We start from the raw sequence: 22,277 nt of genomic DNA, 5'->3' as shown, positions 1-22,277 counted from the left end.
TGAATTGCAATTAATTGCAAAGTCCCTCTTTGCCAAGCAAAGGAACTAAATCACCCAAAAAACATTATACAATACCTAATGCAACATATGGAGTACAAAACTATATGGGGATATCAACGACAGCAGGGGAAAGTGTGTAGCATCCCGAGACCATTCATGTGTGGGGTTGCTTCTCAGCCAAGGGAGTGGGCTCACTCACAATTTTGCCTAAGAACACAGCCATGAATAAAGAATGGTACCAACACATCCTCTGAGAGCAACTTCTCCCAACCATCCAGGAACAGTTTGGTACTGAACAATTCCTTTTCCAGCATGATGGAGCACCTTGCCATAAGGCAAAAGTGATAACTAAGTGGCTCTGGGAACAAAACATTGATATTTTGGGTCCATGGCCAGGAAACTCCCCAGACCTTAATCCCATTGAGAACTTGTGGTCAATCCTCAAGAGGCGGGTGGACAAACTAAACCCACAAATTCTGACAAACTCCAAGCATTGATTATGCAAGAATGGGCTGCCATCAGTCAGTATGTGGCCCAGAAGTTAATTGACAGCATGCCAGGGCGGATTGCAGAGGTCTTGAAAAAGAAGGGTCAACACTGCAAATATTGACTCTTTGCGTCAACTTCATGTAATTGTCAATAAAATCCTTTGACACTTATGAAATGCTTGTAGTTATACTTCAGTATTCCATAGTAACATCTGACAAAAATATCTAAAGACAATGAAGCAGCTAACTTTGTGGAAATTAATATTTGTGTCATTCTCAAAACTTTTGGCCACGACTACTCAGTCACCAATTTAGGGTTGTATGAAATTTAATCTGTCGTTTTTTGGGGGAAACAAACTGTTATAAAACTGTTTCTGAATATGACTACATACTATAGGAATGTGAACGTTGTGACTGTAGTATTAATGTTGTGTGACTGCAGATTGGAGATTGAGAATGCTAGGCTGGAGGCAGCAGCAAAGCAGCAGACCAACAAGATCGAGGCACTGCAGAAAGGAGTCCAAGACTCTGCCATGGTGAGTCTAGTCTCTGCATCCAAACATTTTCATCCCCCAGTCAGTTTTCCATATTGTCTTTGGTTCCCATCCATAGGGCTGGGAAAAAGCACCATGTTTAGATATAATGTGCCATGTTAAAGGGATATTTCAGAGAATTTATCTATTCATATTGTTTACTTATCTTGAAAGTAGTCTATGGACAAGGGGAGACTACTTTTCAAGGTAAATAAACATTGAGTAACTTTGCAGAACTATACTTTAGTGCTGATTTTAATCTTCATAAGCCCTGGCTGTCTTTTTGTGGTCTTTACAAATGCTATTGACTTTAAAGGTATTCAATCTCTTCACAGCCATCTGACTCTGCAGCAGGAGGAGGGGTTGGTATTTCAGACATAGTAGCTGTATACGTTTCTTTGCGTTTGATTTTCTTCTCTGAAGGAAGATCCCCCTAAAAAGGAAAAATGAATGAAAGATCAGGACTCCCTACACTTTAGCCACTGCTTTTAGATTTGGTCGGCCTTTTGGGCACAATATTTCTACACCAGAAATTCAAAGACATTGCTTGAATGAGTTTTTTTTTAATCAATGTCTTTTTCTGGTTGTGTTGGGTTGTTTTTGATTGGTGGTGGTCTCTTTGCAAGTCAGAGGTCTTTTGATCTCTTTCTTTCTCCCTATACCGGTATGTCATCTTGGTGTGTGGTTTGGGACCTATTTTTTGTTTCTATCTAGAGCTGCATGGTGTTACATGCTTTGGATTGAATAGTTAAATTTTAAATTTTCTCCCCTCTTTTGTCTTTTCGGGATTGATTCTTCCCCTGGGACAATTAAGTTGATCCTATCCTATTTGGATCAGGATCATCTCTTGTCCACATTTTGCATCACTCTTCTACTCTTCAACCCTCAGGTCAGGAACCGTCTGGAGGACTTGGTGACTGGCCTGCAGTGCAGCAAGATGACCCTGGAGGACCAGCTCAGTCAGGAGGTTGGTTGATTACTTTACTACTTCCTCGGTTGAAATTTGTATTGTGTCTCCATCTTCTAAAGATGCTTCCACATACCACATCTCGCTGTCATTTGCGCTAATATGTCAACGCTGCAAAAAGATTAACTCAATATGCCAGGTGCCCCACAATATATCTTTACGTGTTTAGCTTCACGAACTCAGAGACGGGCAAAGGGTTTTCGTTTTTAGTCTTGATATGGACCACTAACATTCGGCTCTACATTAGTAGCGTAAGCCTACCCCTCTACCCTCAGGTGCAGAAGCAAAGCATGCTGTCCCATAACGCCCAGGACTCCCATGCGCTGTGGGAGGAGGAGCTGAAGAGCCGCTCCAAGCTGGGTCTGCGTCTGGCTGAGCTGGAGAAGGAGAAAGGAGAGCTCGGTAGCCAGGTGACCAATCAAGACGACCACTGGCACACACACAAACGCACAGCTGGCCATTAACACCTCACTTGTGAACATAAAAAGCACCGCCTTAAACCAAGGCCCTGTTCAGAAACAATCCCCAGCATCTCTCCTATTGAATGTTTACAATACTACCGTCTTAATTCAACAGGCCATTATAGACAAAAAGCCACAGATAATGGGATCTACCACAGGGATTCACCTATATGCATTGCTCCCTGGTTCAAACATTTTAAAAATATAAGTAAATTGGTCTGTGGGACCCCAAACCGATCCAAATGTAGCATGCATCAGTCAGAATATTGATGCAAACATTATGAATCACTGGTTCACTAAAATGTTTTGCTGAAATTACCTTCCAAAAAAACGAATATTTTGTGACAACAGCATCCTCTTCTTCAGTGTCGAATTAATCATGTAATTGTGTTGACAGTCATTGATCGACAAGTCATTTTGCATGCTAAACAACCCAATCAAAGCTGACCAACAAGTTTATTTCTGATCTTGCATTACTGTGCGTCACCTTCAGCATTGAAATGTTTGTAAAATGGCTTGCGCAATATTAGGCTTTATTAGTTTAGTGACAACCATGTTTATCACATGCGCTGTTGAAAATGGTGTTTTACCGAAATAAAAGTAGCCTAAGTTACCAGCGGAAACAACTCATCTGGCTATAGCCTACATGCTGATCGGGGGCGCTTACATTAGATTTTATTTATATTTTTCAGGTTTACCATCAATTGTTTTGCTAGAAAAAATCTGTATATGTGGTAAATTTGAGATATACAGGGTAAATGTAATAATTTTATAGCGAGGACAGCAATCTGTTTTGCTGTATGGTCGAAGCGGGAGAAGAAGAGAAGCTCACTCAGTCTGTCAACTTCCAAAAGGTCTAAATCACGGATGGGCAACTTGATTGTGATTTCAGATCAAAAGTGGGGGGAACAAAAACCAAACATTGCCCCCCTAACTGATATTGGGTTGGTAGATGCCCAGTTTCCCTTATGGCTAAGCTCCCGTGCCTACATACAGTGGTTCCTCCTTTAAAAGTTGCGAGCTTACACTGCGGGACTTGGAGGTACCCAGCTTCACGGCTTCATTGCTCCAGACCACCACAAGGGGGAGTTAGAGCACTCATTATGCAGTTGGGTCCAAAGGTTTTTATATGACCAATCACATCGAGTGGTTCCAATGACGAATTTGACTTGAGCCATCCGTCCCTGGTGACTTTCTTCAGCAAAGATGGCTGACAAAACATTTACGATGGAAGCTAATTTAAGTAATTATAACATCATATAACGAGTCAAGCAAAACATGTACAATTGAGACAAATATGTTAGTTAATGTATAGACAAACGATTGTGCATATCTTTTGTCAAAAAGTTAATTTACGAAAATCGCTATTTAGCAAGTTTTTTTCCAGTCATATCCAATACCAGGTGTATCAAACTCTGTTCTTTGAATGATGCTGTGTCTGCATGTATATATTACAATTATACACTTCAGTGTTTACTGCTCCTGGGACGTCAATGATTACACATTGTAACTATGCAATAGACTAGAAACATGATTTAAATTTAAGCTGAATTGTAATTCATATATACAGAATAAAAAACAGTACATCCTGCCAGCACGCCCACAAGCGAGCCACTCAGACGGAGAATGACGCGTGGAAGAGAGCAGGAATGAGATGGGAGTAACAGTCCAGGCTATTTGCTCTGAGACCGGCATAATAATGTAATGAAACAAGCAGGGAGTAGGTTTCAAACCCTCAATATTCTAGCCCTAAGTCCAGCACGCTATCGACTGTGCCCAAATGTATTAATTGGGGTTCGGGCCAATTGTGGCTAAAAACACTATCAATTGGAATATTTAACATTTGGAAAGAGGAAAAAGTTATTATTAGCAGGATGGGCTATTAGCTGAACAATAGACTATTCAACTTTTACTAAAGAATTGTCTAATAGCCGAGTTAGATGTTAACCCCCCCCCCCCCCCCCCTCCCCAACTTGAGCTAGGTAATTCACTGTATCACAATTCCAGTGGGTCCGAAGTTTACATATGCTAAGTTGACTGCGCCTTTAAACAACTTGGACAATTCCAGAAAATTATGTCATGGCTTTAGAAGCTTCTGATAGGCTAATTGACATCATTTGAGTCAATTGGAGGTGTACCTGTGGATGTATTTCAAGGCCTACCTTCAAACTCAGTGCCTCTTTGCTTGACATCATGGGAAAATCAAAAGAAATCAGCCAAGACCTCTTTTTTTTTTGTTGACCTCCACAAGTCTGGTTCATCCTTGGGAGCAATTTCCAAATGCCTGAAGGTTCCACGTTCATCTGTACAAACAATAGTACGCGAGTATAAACACCATGGGACCACGCAGTCGTCATACCGCTCAGGAAGGAGACACGTTCTGTCTCCTAGAGATGAACATACTTTGGTTCGAAAAGTGCAAATCAATCCCAGAACAATGCAAAGGACCTTGTGAAGATGCTGGAGGAAAAAGGTACAAAATAATCTATATCCACAGTAAAACGAGTCCTATATCGACCTAACCTGAAAGGCCGCTAAGCAAGGAAGAAGCCACTGCTCCAAATCCGCCATAAAAAGCTAGACTATGGTTTGCAACTGCACATGGGGAGAAAGATCAGACTTTTTGGAGAAATGTTCTCTGGTCATAATGACCATCGTTATTTTTGGAGGATAAAGGGAAACGCTTGCAAGCCGAAGAACACCATCCCAACCGTGAAGCATGGGGGTTGCAGCATCACGTTGTGGGGGTGCTTTGTTGCAGGAGGGACTGGTGGACTTCACAAAATAGATGGCATCATGAGGGAGGAAAATTATGTGGATATTTTGAAGCAACATCTCAAGACATCAGTCAGGAAGTTAAAGCTTGGTCGCAAATGGGTCTTCCAAATGGACAATGACCCCAAGCATACCTGACTCAGTTACACCAGCTCTGTCAGGAGGAATGAGCCAAAATTCACCCAACTTATTGTGGGAAGCTTCTGGAAGGCTACCCAAAATGTTTAACCCAAGTTAAACAATTTAACGGCAATGCTACCAAATACTAATTGAGTGTATGTAAACTTCTGACCCATGGGAATGTGAAATAAAAGATGAAATGAATCATTCTCTCTGCTATTATTCCGATATTTCACATTCTTTAAATAAAGTGGTGATCCTAACTGACCTAAGATAGGGAATTTTTACTAGGATAAAATGTCAGGAATTGTGAAAAATTGAGTTTAAATGTATTTGGCTAAGGTGTATGTAAACTTCCGACATCAACTGTATGTTAAAGCCCCTTAGATATTCTCAGATATTCTCACATCCTTACGGAAAATGCCCTTTAGATATTAATTTAGAGTCCTCCAATCCTCTAAATGTAATTATTGGCGGAGAGTTATGTCATATAAAAAATATTTTCCGATATACTGTAGGCCTATCGTAGGCAAAATTAGTCTCACTAGTGTTGTGTAATGTGCTGTTAAAAATGGTGTAGGTCTTATTTATTTAAAGAGTGTATTGAAGTTAGATTTAGATTTCCATTGTGAGATACAGCTTTTGATTGCCGATAGATAGGCGCATATGAGCTCCCGAGTGGCGCAGTGGTCTAGATGCGTCACTACAGACACCTTAGTTTGAATCTAGGCTGTATCAAAAACGGTCGTGATTGGGAGTCCTATAAGGTGGCGCACAATTGGCTCAGCGTTGTCCAGGTTTGGCCGGTGTAGGCCGTCATTGTAAATAAGAATTCGTTCTTAACTGACTTGCCTAGTTAAATAATTGTGCACGGTTCGGAATCCATCTGCCTGATGGCCGACCTGCCTATACTGTGCCCTCCACCTCGCTCTCTTTTCCTCGCTAACTTTCTATGAATGATTAAAGTGTTTGATTAGTTGCCGTACTTCCAATAACACAGTCTCTTCACTTCCAAAAAATACTGAATCTTAGGAGTCTTAGTAAGTAACGTTATTTTTAAAAAAACAAAAAAAACTTGAAAGTACTTTTAAGGAAAGGCAAGGTCGTCACGAGTTACAACAGCCACAAAGTCAGAAGGCCCGCCTACTCAACCAATCAGATGAGGGGGTTTGATGACGTGTATGCCAACTGGCTTGCAGGGGCAGATGAGACATGCATTTATTTTATCAAGTGATCTATCAATGATTTGGTTATTTATTAGCTAAACGAAAAGTCCCGTTTTCAGGACCCTGTCTTTCAAAGATAATTCGTAAAAATCCAAATAACTTCACAGATCCTCATTGTAAAGTGTTTAAATACTGTTTCCCATGCTTGTTCAATGAACCATGAACAATTTATGAACATGCGTTTGTGGAACGGTCGTTAAGACACTAACAGCTTACAGACGGTAGGCAATTAAGGTCACACTGAAAACTTAGGACACTAAAGAGGCCCTTCTACTAACTCTGAAAAACACCAAAAGAAAGATGCCCAGGGTCCCTGCTCTTTTGCTTGAATGTGCCTTAGGCATGCTGCAAGGAGGCATGAGGACTGCAGATGTGGCCAGGGCAATAAATTGRAATGTTCGTGCTGTGAGAAGTCTAAGACAGTGCTACAGGGAGACAGGATGGACAGCTGATAGTCCTCGCAGTGGCAGACCACATGTAACAACACCTGCACAGGATCGGTACATCCGAACATCACACCTGCGGGACAGGTACAGGATGGCAACAACAACTGGTCGAGTTACACCAGGAACGCACAATCCCTCCATCAGTGCTCAGACTGTCCGCAATAGGCTTAGAGAGGCTGAAGTGAGGGCTTGTAGGCCTGTTGTAAGGCAGGTCTTCACCAGACATCACCAGCAACAATGTCGCCTATGGGCACAAACTCACCGTCGCTGGACCAGACAAGACTGGCAAAAAGTGCTCTTCACTGATGAGTCGCAGTTTTGTCTCACCAGGGGTGATGGTCAGATTCGCGTTTTTCGTGAAAGTAATGAGCATTACACCGAGGCCTGTACTCTGGAGCGGTATTGATTTGGAGGTGCAGGGTCCGTCATGGTCTGGGGCGGTGTGTCACTGAGCTTGTTATTGCAGGCAATCTCAACACTGTGTGTTACAGGGAAGACATCCTCCTCCCTCGTGTTACCATTCCTGCAGGCTCATCCTGACATGACCCTCCAGCATGAATATGCCACCAGCCATACTGCTCGTTCTGTGCGTGATTTCCTGCAAGACAGGAATGTCAGTGTTCTGCCATGGCCAGCGAAGAGCCCGGATCTCAATCCCATTCAGCATGTCTGGGACCTGTTGGATTGGAGGGTGAAGGCTAGGGCCATTCCCCCCAGAAATGTCCAGGTGCCTTGGTGGAAGAGTGGGGTAACCTCTCACAGCAGGAACTGGCAAATCTGGTGCAGTCCATGAGGAGGAGATGCACTGCAGTACTTAATGCAGCTGGTGGCCACACCAGATACTGATTACTTTTGATTTTGACCCCCCCCCTTTGTTCAGGCACACATTATTCCATTTCTATTAGTCACATGTCTGTGGAACTTGTTCAGTTTATGTCTCAGTTGTTGAATCTTATGTTCATACAAATATTTACATGTTACGTTTGCTGAAAATAAACGCAGTTGACAGTGAGAGGACGTTTCTTTTTTTGCTCAGTTTATATATGGAAAAAATAATGTGTTTAAGCAACAAATGTTAGTGGATCGATTCAAATCGTTTAGTTTCTTTAATCCGGGGATGGGCAACACTTGATGGGGGTGGGGGCCTCAAGAAAATCGGAACTCATCATGAGGGGCCGCAGTGGGTCAGTGTACCCACATCCATACCCACACGTGCAGTCAGAGCCAGAGCCAGCAAAATGCCTTTTGTATGGCCCTAAGCAAAATGTTGTTCCCCCCACCTTGCGAGCAAAACACAGCGACGAGAAACATTTGAAGTTAACGTTAATTTCATGCAATTTTACACGTTTTGCCATCGGGCGTAGAGAAGATATTGTCAATGTATAACACATTTCATACAATTTTACTAATTTGAGCAGTTGAGCAGTTTTAATGAGCAGTTTTACAGCAATTCTACACATTTTGCCATGAGGTGGAGGCTTGGGTGGTATCCAGATTGTCGTATCTTCATACCGACCTTATGCCATACCATGATATCCGGAAATACCACGGAACACCACGGGCTCTGTTTTCAAACCCCACTTGATACTCTGTAAGCTGAAGGTTGGAAATGCTAACAAGTACATGCAAAATCCCATGGAGAATGCTAACGATCGCGGTGCGAACATTTTGAGCAGTTTCTGACCTAAACTATACAAGTAACTCAAAGTGCCACTCACAGTTTTCTGCAGGCACAAAACATATATTAGCCAGCATGGCTATTGATCCAGGGGGGGGGGGGGATTCTCTGCTGTTACCAAGCAATTGTTTTTTTTGGAAGAAGCTAATCAATTAGCTAGATAGCTAACTAGCTACTAAATTAGCGAACTAAATGCACAACTGCGGAGTTGAATTTTTTATTTAGACAGTTAACGTAATAGTTATGATATTTAGCTGCAAACATTTAGTTGAAAATTGTGTAATTAGTTCACCAGGTGCATGCTGCACAACAGTGAGTGACTCCGGTCTCTCCTTGTGTGCTTGTAAACACACATCACGTGACTGGGGAATACCGTTAGCTTAATAATATTGTGACGGGTGAAATGAAGAACGCAATGTTCTTTATCTCCTAAAGTATTGCACAAGTTGCTACAAATATTAAAATGTATAAAACATTTTTTAAATAAATAGTTTCAACGATATAAATAAAACATCCCGTGGCTATTTTCCTAATACCCCGGTATATGGTATTCCTCCCAAGCCTAGTGGAGTCAAATGTTTTTGTCGTTTTTAATATGACATCTGATGTTCTTTTGGGGGCCCTCTAGTCGGTATTTCGACTATGATTACTACAAGTTTAGATAGCTAGTTGCTAGACTACCTTAGCAATCTAAAAATGTTTAGCTTGGCTAATTGAGTGACTGTCAGTGACTGACATAACAAGAGAGAAACTGCTGATGCACAAACAAATTTTGAAATTGCACCTTGTGTATTCTACTATTTTAACTCTCCAAAAAACTGGATTGACAGTTGCCCATCCCTGCTCTAATCAAACTGAATTACACCGAATCGTTTCAAAACAAAACTTATCATATCGGAGCCCATGTATCTAGATACGTATCGAATCGTCTTGAAAAGGAAGGGTGCACATCCTTAATCTACCTTATTACACTGTATGGGTGTGTGAAGACAGTTCTTCATTGTTGACAGGTCGAATCTGTTCTTAATTGACTTATCTGGATGAAGATGAAAAATTAAAGACTTCAGTATTTCATCCCTGTTTGTCCTGTGTGTTCCAGATGGAGTTAGAGAAGAAGAAGGCCAAGAAGATAGCGGAACAGAAAAAGTCTGTGGACACCAGACTGGACCAGGAGATGAAGAGAAACACAGAGCTACAGAAAGAAATGTACAGGTGACAGTACAACCTCCCTTCTTCACAGCACCCTCCTCAGGACGGTAGAGCAACCTCTCCATGTCTATTACCACCATAGTACTACTATAGAGCCCAGTTGTAGTAGTCCCAGCGCATTCATCCCCGGCTTTTGTCTGGTGCACCACTCTGTGGGTGTGTTGTGAGTTAGCCGATGCCTTGTGTTTATGGGTTAGATGTGTCTTGTTGTCTATGGGTTTGTGATATTGATTTGTGTGTCTTGTTGTGTTCTGGGTTTGTGAGTTAGATGTGTGTTTTTGTCCATCAGTGGTGTGATGTTTTGGCGTCCGATCAGTCAGACTGAGCTAGTGCCTTTTGATCTTTTAAGTAGACATTTTAAATGCCTGTTATATTAAATGTAGTGGCCTTTTTAATATAGACCGCATGGAAAATTCAATCAATCAGATTTTTTATATGAATAAAGAATTGCTAAAGTGTCCCTCTGTGACTTCTAGGTTTTCACTTTCATTGGAAAGCATTGACAGTCATTTCTAACTATTATTATTTATTTAATGCAATAAGTGGTAACAAAAAAAACCTGTTCCTCATTTTAAGTTTAACCCTCTTACTGAACTCTTGTTTTAATACGATGAAACTATTCCTTCATTTATTATTATTATTTTTTTAAGAATAGTCAAACCCTAGTGTAAAAGCAGGTGAGCTGGTTCTACTCTTTTTCACCTTTTTCTGGTGTTTTGTGGTGGAAAACGGAGTAGGTCGAGCATAATACTGTTGCGGGCAAGAAATGTTTTAACAATAAAAAAATATATTGTGAAGCTCAATTGCCCCTCCATGCTGTTGCAGACAACAAGCTTATATTCCCCTGTCACAACGGGATTTATGGCTGATTTTAAGATGAAATATTCAACCTGTTACAGTCAATCCTGTTTCTTTACTTGGCACTTAATAGTATAGTATTTTTTTTTATTTAACCTCTTGAGATGGGATAGCATGTTTTTTTTTATTGCGTTGTGGTGGTTATGACAATGTTAAAATAAAGTGAAACAAAGAAAAACTTCTCCAAGTTACAGTACTCAAGGAACCCAATTGGTGGAACGACCCATGTGTCATTAAGATTATATGTGTGTCTCTGTGTGCAATGTCGTACAGGTTGCGGACACTGGTAAAGACGGCTAAGAAGAAGCTGCGGGAGCAGGACGGTGCCGGGGCTGAGTTTGGATCGCCCATGAGCAGCATGAGAGGGGAGATGGGCCACAGACAGGCTGAGGCTGACATCGGCAGGATGAAGAACAAGGTACTAAGCCCAATTGATCCTGAAACCAAGGATGCGTACCGAATGGCACCCTATTCCTTATTAAAGTGTGCTACTACTTCACTTCCAAGGGTGCTGCACTGCTGCTGACTCGAATCTGTGCTCCTCCGGAAATGTGTGCAATGGACATAATAAGTAAAGTACTAGTGCACTATATAGAGAATAGGGTGCCATTTGGGACGCATGGAAGACTCATCAAGTTAAGGATCTTGTGTGTGTGTCAACTTATCTTCCTCTTATTTGAGATCTTATCGATCTTATCTCATGTTCTACAATTTCCTGGGTCGTGTGTATTAGGGCACGCCACGGAAAACCTTTTTAAAACGTTTTGCAACTTAAAACAAAAATGTGTCTTATTAGAGAAGTCCAGGTAGTCCTCCCTGTTTCAGGTTGTTTTCTTCTGTTTGGTTCTGAATGAAACCAACCCTGTACTTCATACAGCTCTGGGTTCAAGTTTCCCCAAGGTATAGATCTAGGATCACCTTCTGCTCCCCCAATCTGGAAAATGCAAAACTGGTCCAAGATCAGCATTTAGGGACAACTTCACCTTCCACCACTTCATACACATAGGATAGGATAAAGTAATCCTTCTAACCCCCCCCCCCTCCCCCTTAAAAGAGTTAGATGCACTATTGTAAAGTGGTTGTTCCACTGGATATCATAAGGTGAATGCACCAATTTGTAAGTCGCTCTGGATAAGAGCGTCTGCTAAATGACTTAAATGTAAATGTAATACACATCCTCTCATCTTACTGTTGTTCCACTGTCATCTCAATGACCCTCTGTCCCCAGGTGGATGACCTGTCGGTGCAGCTGGAGAAGGAGGTGTCTCGCTGCTGCCAGCTGGATAGGGTCAACGGAGAGCTCAAGGAGCAACTAGCCTCCTTGAAGGGCCTGGGCCGCAGCAACGAGCGTCTCGAGCGTAGCAAGAGGCACCTGGAGGAGGAGGTGGGTAGCCACGATCCAGTAGCCGGAAGGTCGGTGGTTCAAATCCCAGGCGGGCCAACAAAAAAGACAAAAAAGGCTGTGCAATGGAAATATTTTATTTTAATATGTAAAATATTCAGTAAGTAAAGCATTTACAAGATCGATTCGTAAAGTAGTATTCTGTATTGCAGTTGTTGGGCCTGCGGCGGCAGGTGGAGGCGGGGGTGATGGACCAGACCCTGGTGGATCAGTACCGACGAGACGCAGAGGAGAGGGCCCGCCAGGAGATCAGACAGAAACTGGAGGAGGTCAACCTCTTCCTACAGGTGGGGGGGGACACAAGATACATTCTAGAACTTGGCCCTGTTCTGATATACGTTTAAATTGATCCTTCCTCCCTCCCTTCCTTGAAATAATGACGTGGATAGGTACATGGTTTCCAGCCGGTGACTATCATCAGCCTTACCGTGTTAGATCAGTGATTTCCTCAAGGAAGGAAGTTGTCCTTGAGGGCTGCTAGTCCTGCTGGTTTTCCGTTTCTGCCTGGCAGTTAATTAACAGATGAATGGCACTCACTTGGTGAGAGTGTGTGTATACACATGTTTTACGCATTCCTGTTGCTGCCTGTTGAACACATCCCTCCTTCAGACCCAGGCGGCGTCCCAGGAGGCGTTGGAGCAGATCAAGGCGGCAAACGAGGCCAGCTTGCGCTCCACGCTGGAACAGCGTATTCGGGAGCTGGAGGGCGAGCTGGGCAGAGCGCACTCCACACAGCACGACAGCATGAGCCTGCGAGACTCCACCCGTACAGAGCTGGATCGCTACCGGGAGCTCTACACTGAGGAGCTGCGTCTCCGCAAGGCCCTGGCTGCCAAACTAGAGAGGTGAGACCAAGGACTGGCTGCATATATCTAGGTCCTAATCCCAAATCGACCCCTCGAAGCTATACCCTATGTACTTGTGGCAATCTGAGAGGATTTGACAGGTGTAAGTATCATGGGGAGACTATTTCCTAGCCCATCAGTGAGCAAGTGGAGCTATTACCATATTGCGTACACCTGTCAAATCCTCCCAGATTTCCACAAGTGCGTAGAGTCTAGGGGTTGATTTGGGATTTGGCCTAGATGTTAGGTTAAGAGGGAAAGCAAGGTGATGTAGGTCGTGTTTATTTATACTGGAACAGGGGAGGGATAACCTGGACTTTTTCACTGTTTACCTGAAGAACACGACCATAGTGTAGCTCTGTGGCAACCAGACAAATAGGACATGTTATCGTTTCAAGCTTAAAGGGATAGATTGCCTGAATGAAAAAATTACTTACGTTTCCCTTCCTCTCCTGCCCCATAGACTACTTTCAAGGTAAGGATATGTGCATTTGTTATTTAGGTGAACTCTCCCTTTAACTTCAGTGTGGTTACGTGTGCTTAGTTTGGGTGTGTCATCTCTTTGATAACCGTAGAGATGTGATAGATCATGGCTGTGTGCTGTTAGTATGTATGGAGTTACCTGTGCAGTTGGACCTCAGAGATGCCAAATGGAGGTCATTGTGACTTTGAAATTGTCTGTATTTTAATTGCAGATAATGTTCATGTCTGACATGATTTGAAGCACATGAATGCAACATTTATCTGTGTCTGCAGCCTACAGAAGTTTTGGTAACATTTTACTGGGGTAGCAGGTATTCTCGTGGTGAAGAGCATTGGGCCAGTAACCAAAAGGCTGCTGGTTCGAATCCCCGAGCTAGGTGCCAAATTTGTCTATGTGCCCTTGAGCAAGGCACTTAACCTTAATTGCTTGATCCAGTCGCTCTGGATAATTGACTAAAATGTACTGTATGTGTTTTTATACAGGCATTCATAAAGCCTTTATAACAGCTATATAACACAACATTTTGTCAAAAGCTGTCATAAGTAGTTTTAAATAGTTGAGTCACGGCATGACGTTATAAAATCGGTTGTAATGGGTGTTAAAATTACTGTTCATCCTATTTTCATATGCTCTGTCAACTGTTACTAACAACTGCTATGATGAAGTCTTCATGACAACTTGTGTTATTACATGCTACATAAGAATCTGCGTACTAGTGATAGCAAGTTCACCTCCTTTTACTCTCTCGGATCTTTTCAACTTGTTCAGTCGAAAAGAATGAATCTTTCGACTCATTTCGTTCATTTGATTCGGTAACACCCGGGGCACGCAGGATCCCCTATCGGCGAACAATGAACTGAAAACTTAGATTCTACAAGTCTCTCATTAGCCATAGAAGGCTTGTTATTGGAGCTGTCCTTTGAGACTGAGACTAATATAAGTGTGCTTCAAGCATTGTACATTTGTGATTGGTAGGCATACAAATGAGATTGTTTATTGATACCTTTGAAACAAGGTTTAGTTGTGGCCGCAACCGGACTAGATTGTGAACGGCTCTTGGTGGAATGACACTGCTTGACTGCAGCGAGGCAGATCAGCACAATTTCGGTCGCGAACTACAGCTGCCCCGGAACGATTCATTCTCTAGTTCGAGTGTTGAGCAGAGGTAGGCTGTGTATGTTTTGGTTCTAATAAAAGCTGTGTCCATTGAGTTATAATCAATTAATTGCATTCATTCTGTTACTATGCGATCAACTATCAGTTCTAAACATGTATTTTCCTCCTCTCTGCTGCTTACAGTGTCGTGTCTGTGACTATCATCAATGTGATGACATGCTATTTTATCAAATCGATTATCTAACATTGAATTGATTACGTGATTGAATTAAATCATGCAACAATTAACTCATTAATAACCTGGGTCACCACAGACACGTTTATTTAAGGAGTTCCATCTTCCGAATGAACTCTTAGAGATCTAAAAAATCTCTTACATTTCAGTCATCAATCAGTAATGAATTTTTCTTTACCTTCTATCAGTCTCATATGAATGTCGTACAATTCTTGGTTATCTGCACGAACCCTAGTTTCCATAATGAATCAGCAATATAAATATTGGCTTAATTATTTATTTACTAACTAACTAAATAATCACAGAAATACATCACAAACAAACAGTAGATATTGGTTACTTACAGTGATAGAAAAGTCGGCCGATATGACAGCTTGGTAGACAAAAGGAAAGTGGTGGGGACTGAGAGAGCGGGATAGACAAATGGATTCACTACACAGTCTATAATTATATTCATTGAAATGCTAGTCCTTTGCACATGAATGGCCGCTCATTCAAGAATAATTGCAATATAAACTCAGCAAAAAAAGAAACGTCCTCTCACTGTCAACTGCGTTTATTTTCAGCAAACTTAACATGTGTAAATGTTTGTATGAACATAAGATTCAACAACTGAGACGTAAACTGTTCCGCAGACATGTGACTAACAGAAATGGAATAATGTGTGCCTGAACAAAGGGGGGGGGGTCAAAAGTAACAGTCAGTATCTGGTGTGGCCACCAGCTGGTCTGCTCTTGCTTGGAGGACGCGGCTAGGGATGCCGTCTGGTCTAGCGGCCTTGCGAGGGTTAACACGTTTAAATGTTTTACTCACGTTGGCCACGGAGAAGGAGAGCCCACAGGCTTTGGTGTCAGTGGCACTGTATTGTCCTCAAAGCGAGCAAAGAAGGTGTTTAATTTGTTAAAAAATGCATAGATGACGTGATACCGGTAGTATCTTTCAAAACATACTTGAATCACTAACCGTGGATTGATAGAAGCTGTCGTGACTTTAAATTAATCTGATGACTGTTATTTATCTAATCAAGTAAGTATTTTTAATTGTTACCCAATGAAATTAATCATGTAACAATTAACTCATTCGGGTTTGCGGTGCCACGAGAGCGGTTCTTTAAAGAGTTACCATCTCCCGAATTAAACTCTGACGGTCTTTACATAAACAGTCAACTCATTAATCAGAACCTCATATCATCATTCTGAACAGTCGTAACCTTTCGTCTGCAAAAACCCGAGCATTACCAATGATTCAGTACTACACGTTGGTTTAATTATTTATTTACTAGCTAACTAAATGGTAACACAGGATAAACATACACACTTGATACATTAGAAACAGGTCCCTAGTGGACTGACAACAATATGGCTGCTTGTTAAAGACATGGAGAGGGCGAGAAAGAGAGGGGGACAGAGACACTTAACGTCTCACTTTGCACACGAACTACCGCCCACTTGGAGTAAGAAATCATGCATTTATTTGCGTTGAAATGCCTTGGTTTGCCGTGTATCTCTCCTAACTGGTCCTTCTTGGAAAGGGGGTTGGTTAGGCTTTTCGTGGCAAGATTCTAAGGCTCTGATTGTCCTAAAGGGGTCCCCATCCGGCTTTTTACTGTTGTTCTCCTCTGCAGTTGTCTGGTTCCTGGCGACTTGTCGTGTAGGCCTGAACAGAACTACAGAGTTTATTCTACTTCCATTCACTCTGGAATATGCTTCTTTGAAGATAGGCTAGCCAGCCATGTCGATGGTTCCCAGTGGGGTGATGCGAGTAGTGTAATATGATAATTTGAACAGAGTAAAGGAATGGTCCCACTTAAATTCGCTTTTCTAGATACTTAACTGAGGACAGCTAATCAGCCGTACCAGTGATTGTCCGGCAGGTGACTTTATCGTTTCTACCTCGTGTTGAGATTCAAAGTTTAAACCACTTTAAACGTGAGCTGCAGCTCAATATTTCTCTGGTCTGATACAGTGGGGCAAAAAAGTATTTAGTCAGCCACCAATTGTGCAAGTTCTCCCACTTAAAAAGATGAGAGTGGCCTGTAATTTTCATCATAGGTACACTTCAACTATGACAGACAAAATGAGGGGGAAAAATCCAGAAAATCACATTGTAGGATTTTTTATGAAGTTATTTGCAAATTATGGTGCCCAAACTGGCTTTATTTACAAATTAGTGAGAATGTCTCACCCCATGTTCAAGAATTGCCTTTTTCTCGCTCACTCTAGGTTAAATGAAAACGAAATCTCCAAAATAGTGTTACTTTTTAGAGTCCTCCAATCCTCTAAATGTAATTATTGGCGGAGTCATGTCATTGAAAAAAAAAAAAAAAAAACTATATAATGTATGCCTACCATAAGCGAAATGAGTCTCACTAGTGTTGAGTAATGTGCTGTTAAAAATGGTGTAGGTCTTATTTATTATTATTACAACTATTTTAGCATCTTTCGTGCTGCTCTAACCCAAGCATGGGGATGGTCTTGATAAATCAATGAGGGTTTTTATTTTCACTTAATCTCCAATTGGGTATTGGTGAGACAAGAATTTGAAAATTAGGTGCAGAAATGTTATGCTCTTAGTGTAACCTTTATTTAACTAGGCAAGTCAGTTAAGAACAAATTCTTATTTACAAGGACAACCTACTCCTTCATCGTAAATAGCCCTGTACTGTACTGCCGACCGTCATTTTCGGTTCCAGCAAGTACTGGTTCCAGCAAGTCAAACGTTTGGACACACAAACTCGTTCCAGGATTTTTCTATATTTTTACTATTTTTCTACATTGTAGAATAATAGTGACGACATCACAACTATGAAATAACCCATATGGAATCAGTTAAGAACAAATTCCTATTTACAAGGACAGCCTACTCCTTCCTTCCCTGCGGGGATTCGAACCCCAGTCTACGCGTGCTATGCATTCTGTAGTACAGACATGGCCTGCTCTCCCTTATGTAAGGATTAGGCACTTTCCCATGTTTACTACAGTATGTATTGTAGACTGCACAGTAGTCTAATAAACAAATAAACACATTTCGTTATAAAATAATGATAAAAAATACTCTTTCAAATTACAGATGTTAATTTAGTTATGGATCCCCACGAATACTATGTGAATAAAAATCACTGATTAACTTTTTTATTTATTTATTTCACTTTTATTTAACCAGGTAGGCTAGTTGAGAAACAAGTTCTCATTTGCAACTGCGACCTGGCCAAGATAAAGCATAGCAGTGTGAACAGACAACACAGAGTTACACATGGAGTAAACAATAAACAAGTCAATAACATGGTAGAAAAAAAAGAGAATCTATATACAATGTGTGCAAAAGGCATGAGGTAGGCAATAAATCGAATAATTACAATTTAGCAGATTAACACTGGAGTGATAAATCATCAGATGATCATGTGCAAGAAGAGATACTGGTGTGCAAAAGAGCAGAAAAGTAAATAAATAAAAGCAGTATGGGGGGTGAGGTAGGTAAATTGGGTGGGTAGTTTACAGATGGACTATGTACAGCTGCAGCGATCGGTTAGCTGCTCGGATAGCAGATTTTAAAGTTGTTGAGGGAGATAAAAGTCTCAACTTCAGAGATTTTTGCAATTCGTTCCAGTCGCAGGCAGCAGAAGAACTGGAAGGAAAGGCGTCAAATGAGGTTTTGGCTTTAGGGATGATCAGTGAGATACACCTGCTGGAGCCCGTGCTGCGGGTGGTGTAGCCATCGTGACCAGTGAACTGAGATAAGGGGCACTTTACCTAGCATAGCCTTGTAGATGACCTGGAGCCAGTGGGTCTGACGACGAACATGTAGCGAGGGCCAGCCGACTAGGGCATACAGGTCGCAGTGGTGGGTCGTATAAGGTGCTTTAGTAACAAAACGAATGGCACTGTGATAAACTGCATCCAGTTTGCTGAGTAGAGTATTGGAAGCTATTTTGTAGATGACATCGCCGAAGTCGAGGATCGGTAGGATAGTCAGTTTTACTAGGGTAAGTTTGGCGGCGTGAGTGAAGGAGGCTTTGTTGCGGAATAGAAAGCCGATTCTTGATTGATTTTGGATTGGAGATGTTTGATATGAGTCTGGAAGGAGAGTTTGCAGTCTAGCCAGACACCTAGGTACTTATAGATGTCCACATATTCTAGGTCGGAACCGTCCAGGGTGGTGATGCTAGTCGGGCGTGCGGGTGCAGGCAGCGAACGGTTGAAAAGCATGCATTTGGTTTTACTAGCGTTTAAGAGCAGTTGGAGGCCACGGAAGGAGTGTTGTATGGCATTGAAGCTCGTTTGGAGGTTAGATAGCACAGTGTCCAAGGAAGGGCGGAAGTATATAGAATGGTGTCGTCTGCGTAGAGGTGGATCAGGGAATCGCCCGCAGCAAGAGCAACATCATTGATGTATACAGAGAAAAGAGTCGGCCGAGAATTGAACCCTGTGGTCACCCCATAGAGACTGCCAGAGGACCGGACAACATGCCTCCGATTTGACACACTGAACTCTGTCTGCAAAGTAGTTGGTGAACCAGGCAAGGCAGTCATTAGAAAAACCGAGGCTACTGAGTCTGCCGATAAGAATATGGTGATTGACAGAGTCGAAAGCCTTGCCAGGTCGATGAAGACGGCTGCACAGTAATGTCTTTTATCGATGGCGTTATGATATCGTTTAGTACCTTGAGCGTGGCTGAGGTGCACGCCGTGACCGGCTCGGAAACCGGATTGCACAGCGGAGAAGGTACTGTGGGATTCGAGATGGTCAGTGATCTCTTTGTTGACTTGGCTTTCGAAGACCTTAGATAGGCAGGGCAGGATGGATATAGGTCTGTAACAGTTTGGGTCCAGGGTGTTTCCCCCTTTGAAGAGGGGGATGACCGCGGCAGCTTTCCAATCCTTGGGGATCTCAGATGATCGAAGGAGAGGTTGAAACAGGCTGGTAATAGGGGGTGCGACAATGGTGGCGGACAGTTTTCAGAAATAGGGGGTCCAGATTGTCAAGCCCAGCTGATTTGTATGGGTCCAGGTTTTCCAGCTCTTTCAGAACATCTGCTATCTGGATATGGGTAAGGAGAAGCTGGGGAGGCTTGGGCGAGTAGCAGCGGGGGGGGCGGGCTGTTGGCCAAGGTTGGAGTCGCCAGGAGGAAGGCATGGCCAGCCATTGAGAAATGTTTGTTGAGTTTTCGATTATCACGGACTTATCATTGGTGACCGTGTTACCTAGCCTCAGTGCAGTGGGCAGCTGGGAGGAGGTGCTCTTGTTTTCCATGGACTTTACAGTATCCCAGAACTTTTTGGAGTTAGAGCTACAGGATGCAAATTTCTGCTTGAAAAAGCTGGCCTTTGCTTTCCTGACTGACTGCGTGTATTGGTTCCTGACTTCCCTGAACAGTTGCATATCGCGGGGGCTCTTCGATGCTATTGCAGTTCGCCACAGGATGTTTTTGTGCTGGTCGAGGGCAGTCAGGTCTGGAGTGAACCAAGGGCTATATCTGTTCTTGGTTCTGCATTTTTTGAACGGAGCATGCTTGTCTAATATGGTGAGGAAGTAACTTTTAAGAAATGACCAGGCATCCTCAACTGACGGGATGAGGTCAATATCCTTCCAGGTACCCGGGCCAGGTCGATTAGAAAGGCCTGCTCGCAGAAGTGTTTTAGGGAGCGTTTGACAGTGATGAGGGTGGTCGTTTGACCGCGGACCCGTGGCGGATACAGGCAATGAGGCAGTGATCGTGAGATCTTGATTGAAGACAGCAGAGTGTATTTGGAGGGCAGGTTGGTCAGGATAATGTCTATTAGGGTGCCCATGTTTACGGATTTAGGGTTGTACCTGGTGGGTTCCTTGATGATTTGTGTGAGATTGAGGGCATCAAGCTTGGATTGTAGGACTGCCGGGGTGTTAAGCATATCCCAGTTTAGGTCACCTAACAGAACAAACTCTGAAGCTAGATGGGGAGCGATCAATTCACAAATGGTGTCCAGGGCACAGCTGGGAGCTGAGGGGGGTCGGTAGCAGGCGGCAACAGTGAGAGACTTATTTCTGGAGAGATTAATTTTTTTAATTAGAAGTTCGAACTGTTTGGGCATAGACCTGGAAAGTATGACAGAACTTTGCAGGCTATCTCTGCGTAGATTGCAACTCCTCCCCCTTTGGCAGTTCTATCTTGACGGAAAGTGTTATAGTTGGGTATGGAAATCCAGAATTTTTGGTGGCCTTCCTAAGCCAGGATTCGGACACGGCAAGGACATCAGGGTGGCAGAGTGTGCTAAAGCGGTGAGTAAGGCAAACTTAGGGAGGAGGCTTCTGATGTTGACATGCATGAGGCCAAGGCTTTTTCGATCACAGAAGTCAACAAATGAGGGTGACTGGGACATGCAGGGCCTGGGTTTACCTCCACATCACCCGAGGAACAGAGGAGTAGTAGGATGAGGGTGCGGCTAAAGGGCCTATCAAAACTGGTCGCCTAGAGCGTTGGGGACAAAGAATAAAAGGAGCAGATTTATGGGCGTGGTAGAATAGATTCTGGGCATAATGTGCAGACAGGGGTATGGTGGGGCACGGGTACAGCGGAGGCAAGCCCAGGCACTGGGTGATGATAAGAGAGGTTGTATCTCTGGACATGCTGGTCTCAATGGGTGAGGTCACCGCATGTGTGGGGGGTGGGACAAAGGAGGTATATACTCCGTCACTTTGTACGGCGCCATATTTTCCATTCTATCCTAACAGAAACCCTGAGGATTTCGTTTTTTGTTCATCTCTGAGTAGAAACACCATAATATGAATCAAATTATTAAACCACATTTCTGAAAATCAATCCCATATACTATGTTATTACAAAAAAGGTTTGAAAATTCTCTGGTAATGCCAATACGGAATACTATCAAATGCTTCTCAAAGATGCCCTCTGGTGGTCAAATTAGCAATAAATTGCAGTAACAACGTGCCACAGAATGCTGCGGCAGCACGGAAGGTGTGCTGCAGTAAGACGCAACTGTTAAAGGTGGAACCACTGTAGACTCTTATGCAGCATGTAATAACATATGAGTTGTCATGCAGACTGTATAATATCAGTTGTTATTAACAGTTGACATTTATAGCATATGGCAACAGGATGGATGAAGTCGTTTTAAACAGCAATTATAACCGGTTTTATAACATCTCATGCTGTGACTCATAACTATTTAAAACGACTGATGACAGCTTATGACAAATGTTATAATGCAGTGGTGGGCAAACTACAGCCCGTTCAATCCGGTCCTCGGGAGGTTTGAGTAAAAAATATATAATTATAATTATACAGGGCTGGACATTAACGCTTGTCCTCTTGGAACAATTTTTTTTTAAATGGTCGGACTTGCCTAGTTAAATAAATAAAATAAAAAAAGAGTATAGATTTAAGTTGTCCCAAATAGATAAGTAAAACATATCACTATCAAAGAATTTCTCCGATCAG

General features: G+C 42.5%; 1 protein-coding gene across 2 annotated transcripts in view; it reads left to right on the top strand.

The window, feature by feature from the left end:
- The window catches only part of ankrd26 (ankyrin repeat domain containing 26), a 104,554-nt gene that overhangs the window by 68,968 nt on the left and 13,309 nt on the right, over positions 1-22,277 (top strand). For both annotated transcript variants that reach the window (XM_023984698.2, XM_023984697.2), the window contains 9 exons: positions 931-1,024; positions 1,357-1,383; positions 1,911-1,988; positions 2,264-2,398; positions 9,794-9,906; positions 11,035-11,179; positions 11,990-12,145; positions 12,316-12,450; positions 12,773-13,008. In XM_023984698.2, coding sequence (XP_023840466.1) covers positions 931-1,024; positions 1,357-1,383; positions 1,911-1,988; positions 2,264-2,398; positions 9,794-9,906; positions 11,035-11,179; positions 11,990-12,145; positions 12,316-12,450; positions 12,773-13,008 — 1,119 coding nt within the window. The remainder of the gene's footprint in view (positions 1-930; positions 1,025-1,356; positions 1,384-1,910; positions 1,989-2,263; positions 2,399-9,793; positions 9,907-11,034; positions 11,180-11,989; positions 12,146-12,315; positions 12,451-12,772; positions 13,009-22,277) is intronic.

This window comes from Salvelinus sp. IW2-2015, linkage group LG4q.1:29 (assembly GCF_002910315.2).
Source record: "Salvelinus sp. IW2-2015 linkage group LG4q.1:29, ASM291031v2, whole genome shotgun sequence".
NCBI lineage: Eukaryota > Metazoa > Chordata > Actinopteri > Salmoniformes > Salmonidae > Salvelinus > Salvelinus sp. IW2-2015.
This window is presented reverse-complemented; position numbering and strand designations above follow the sequence as displayed.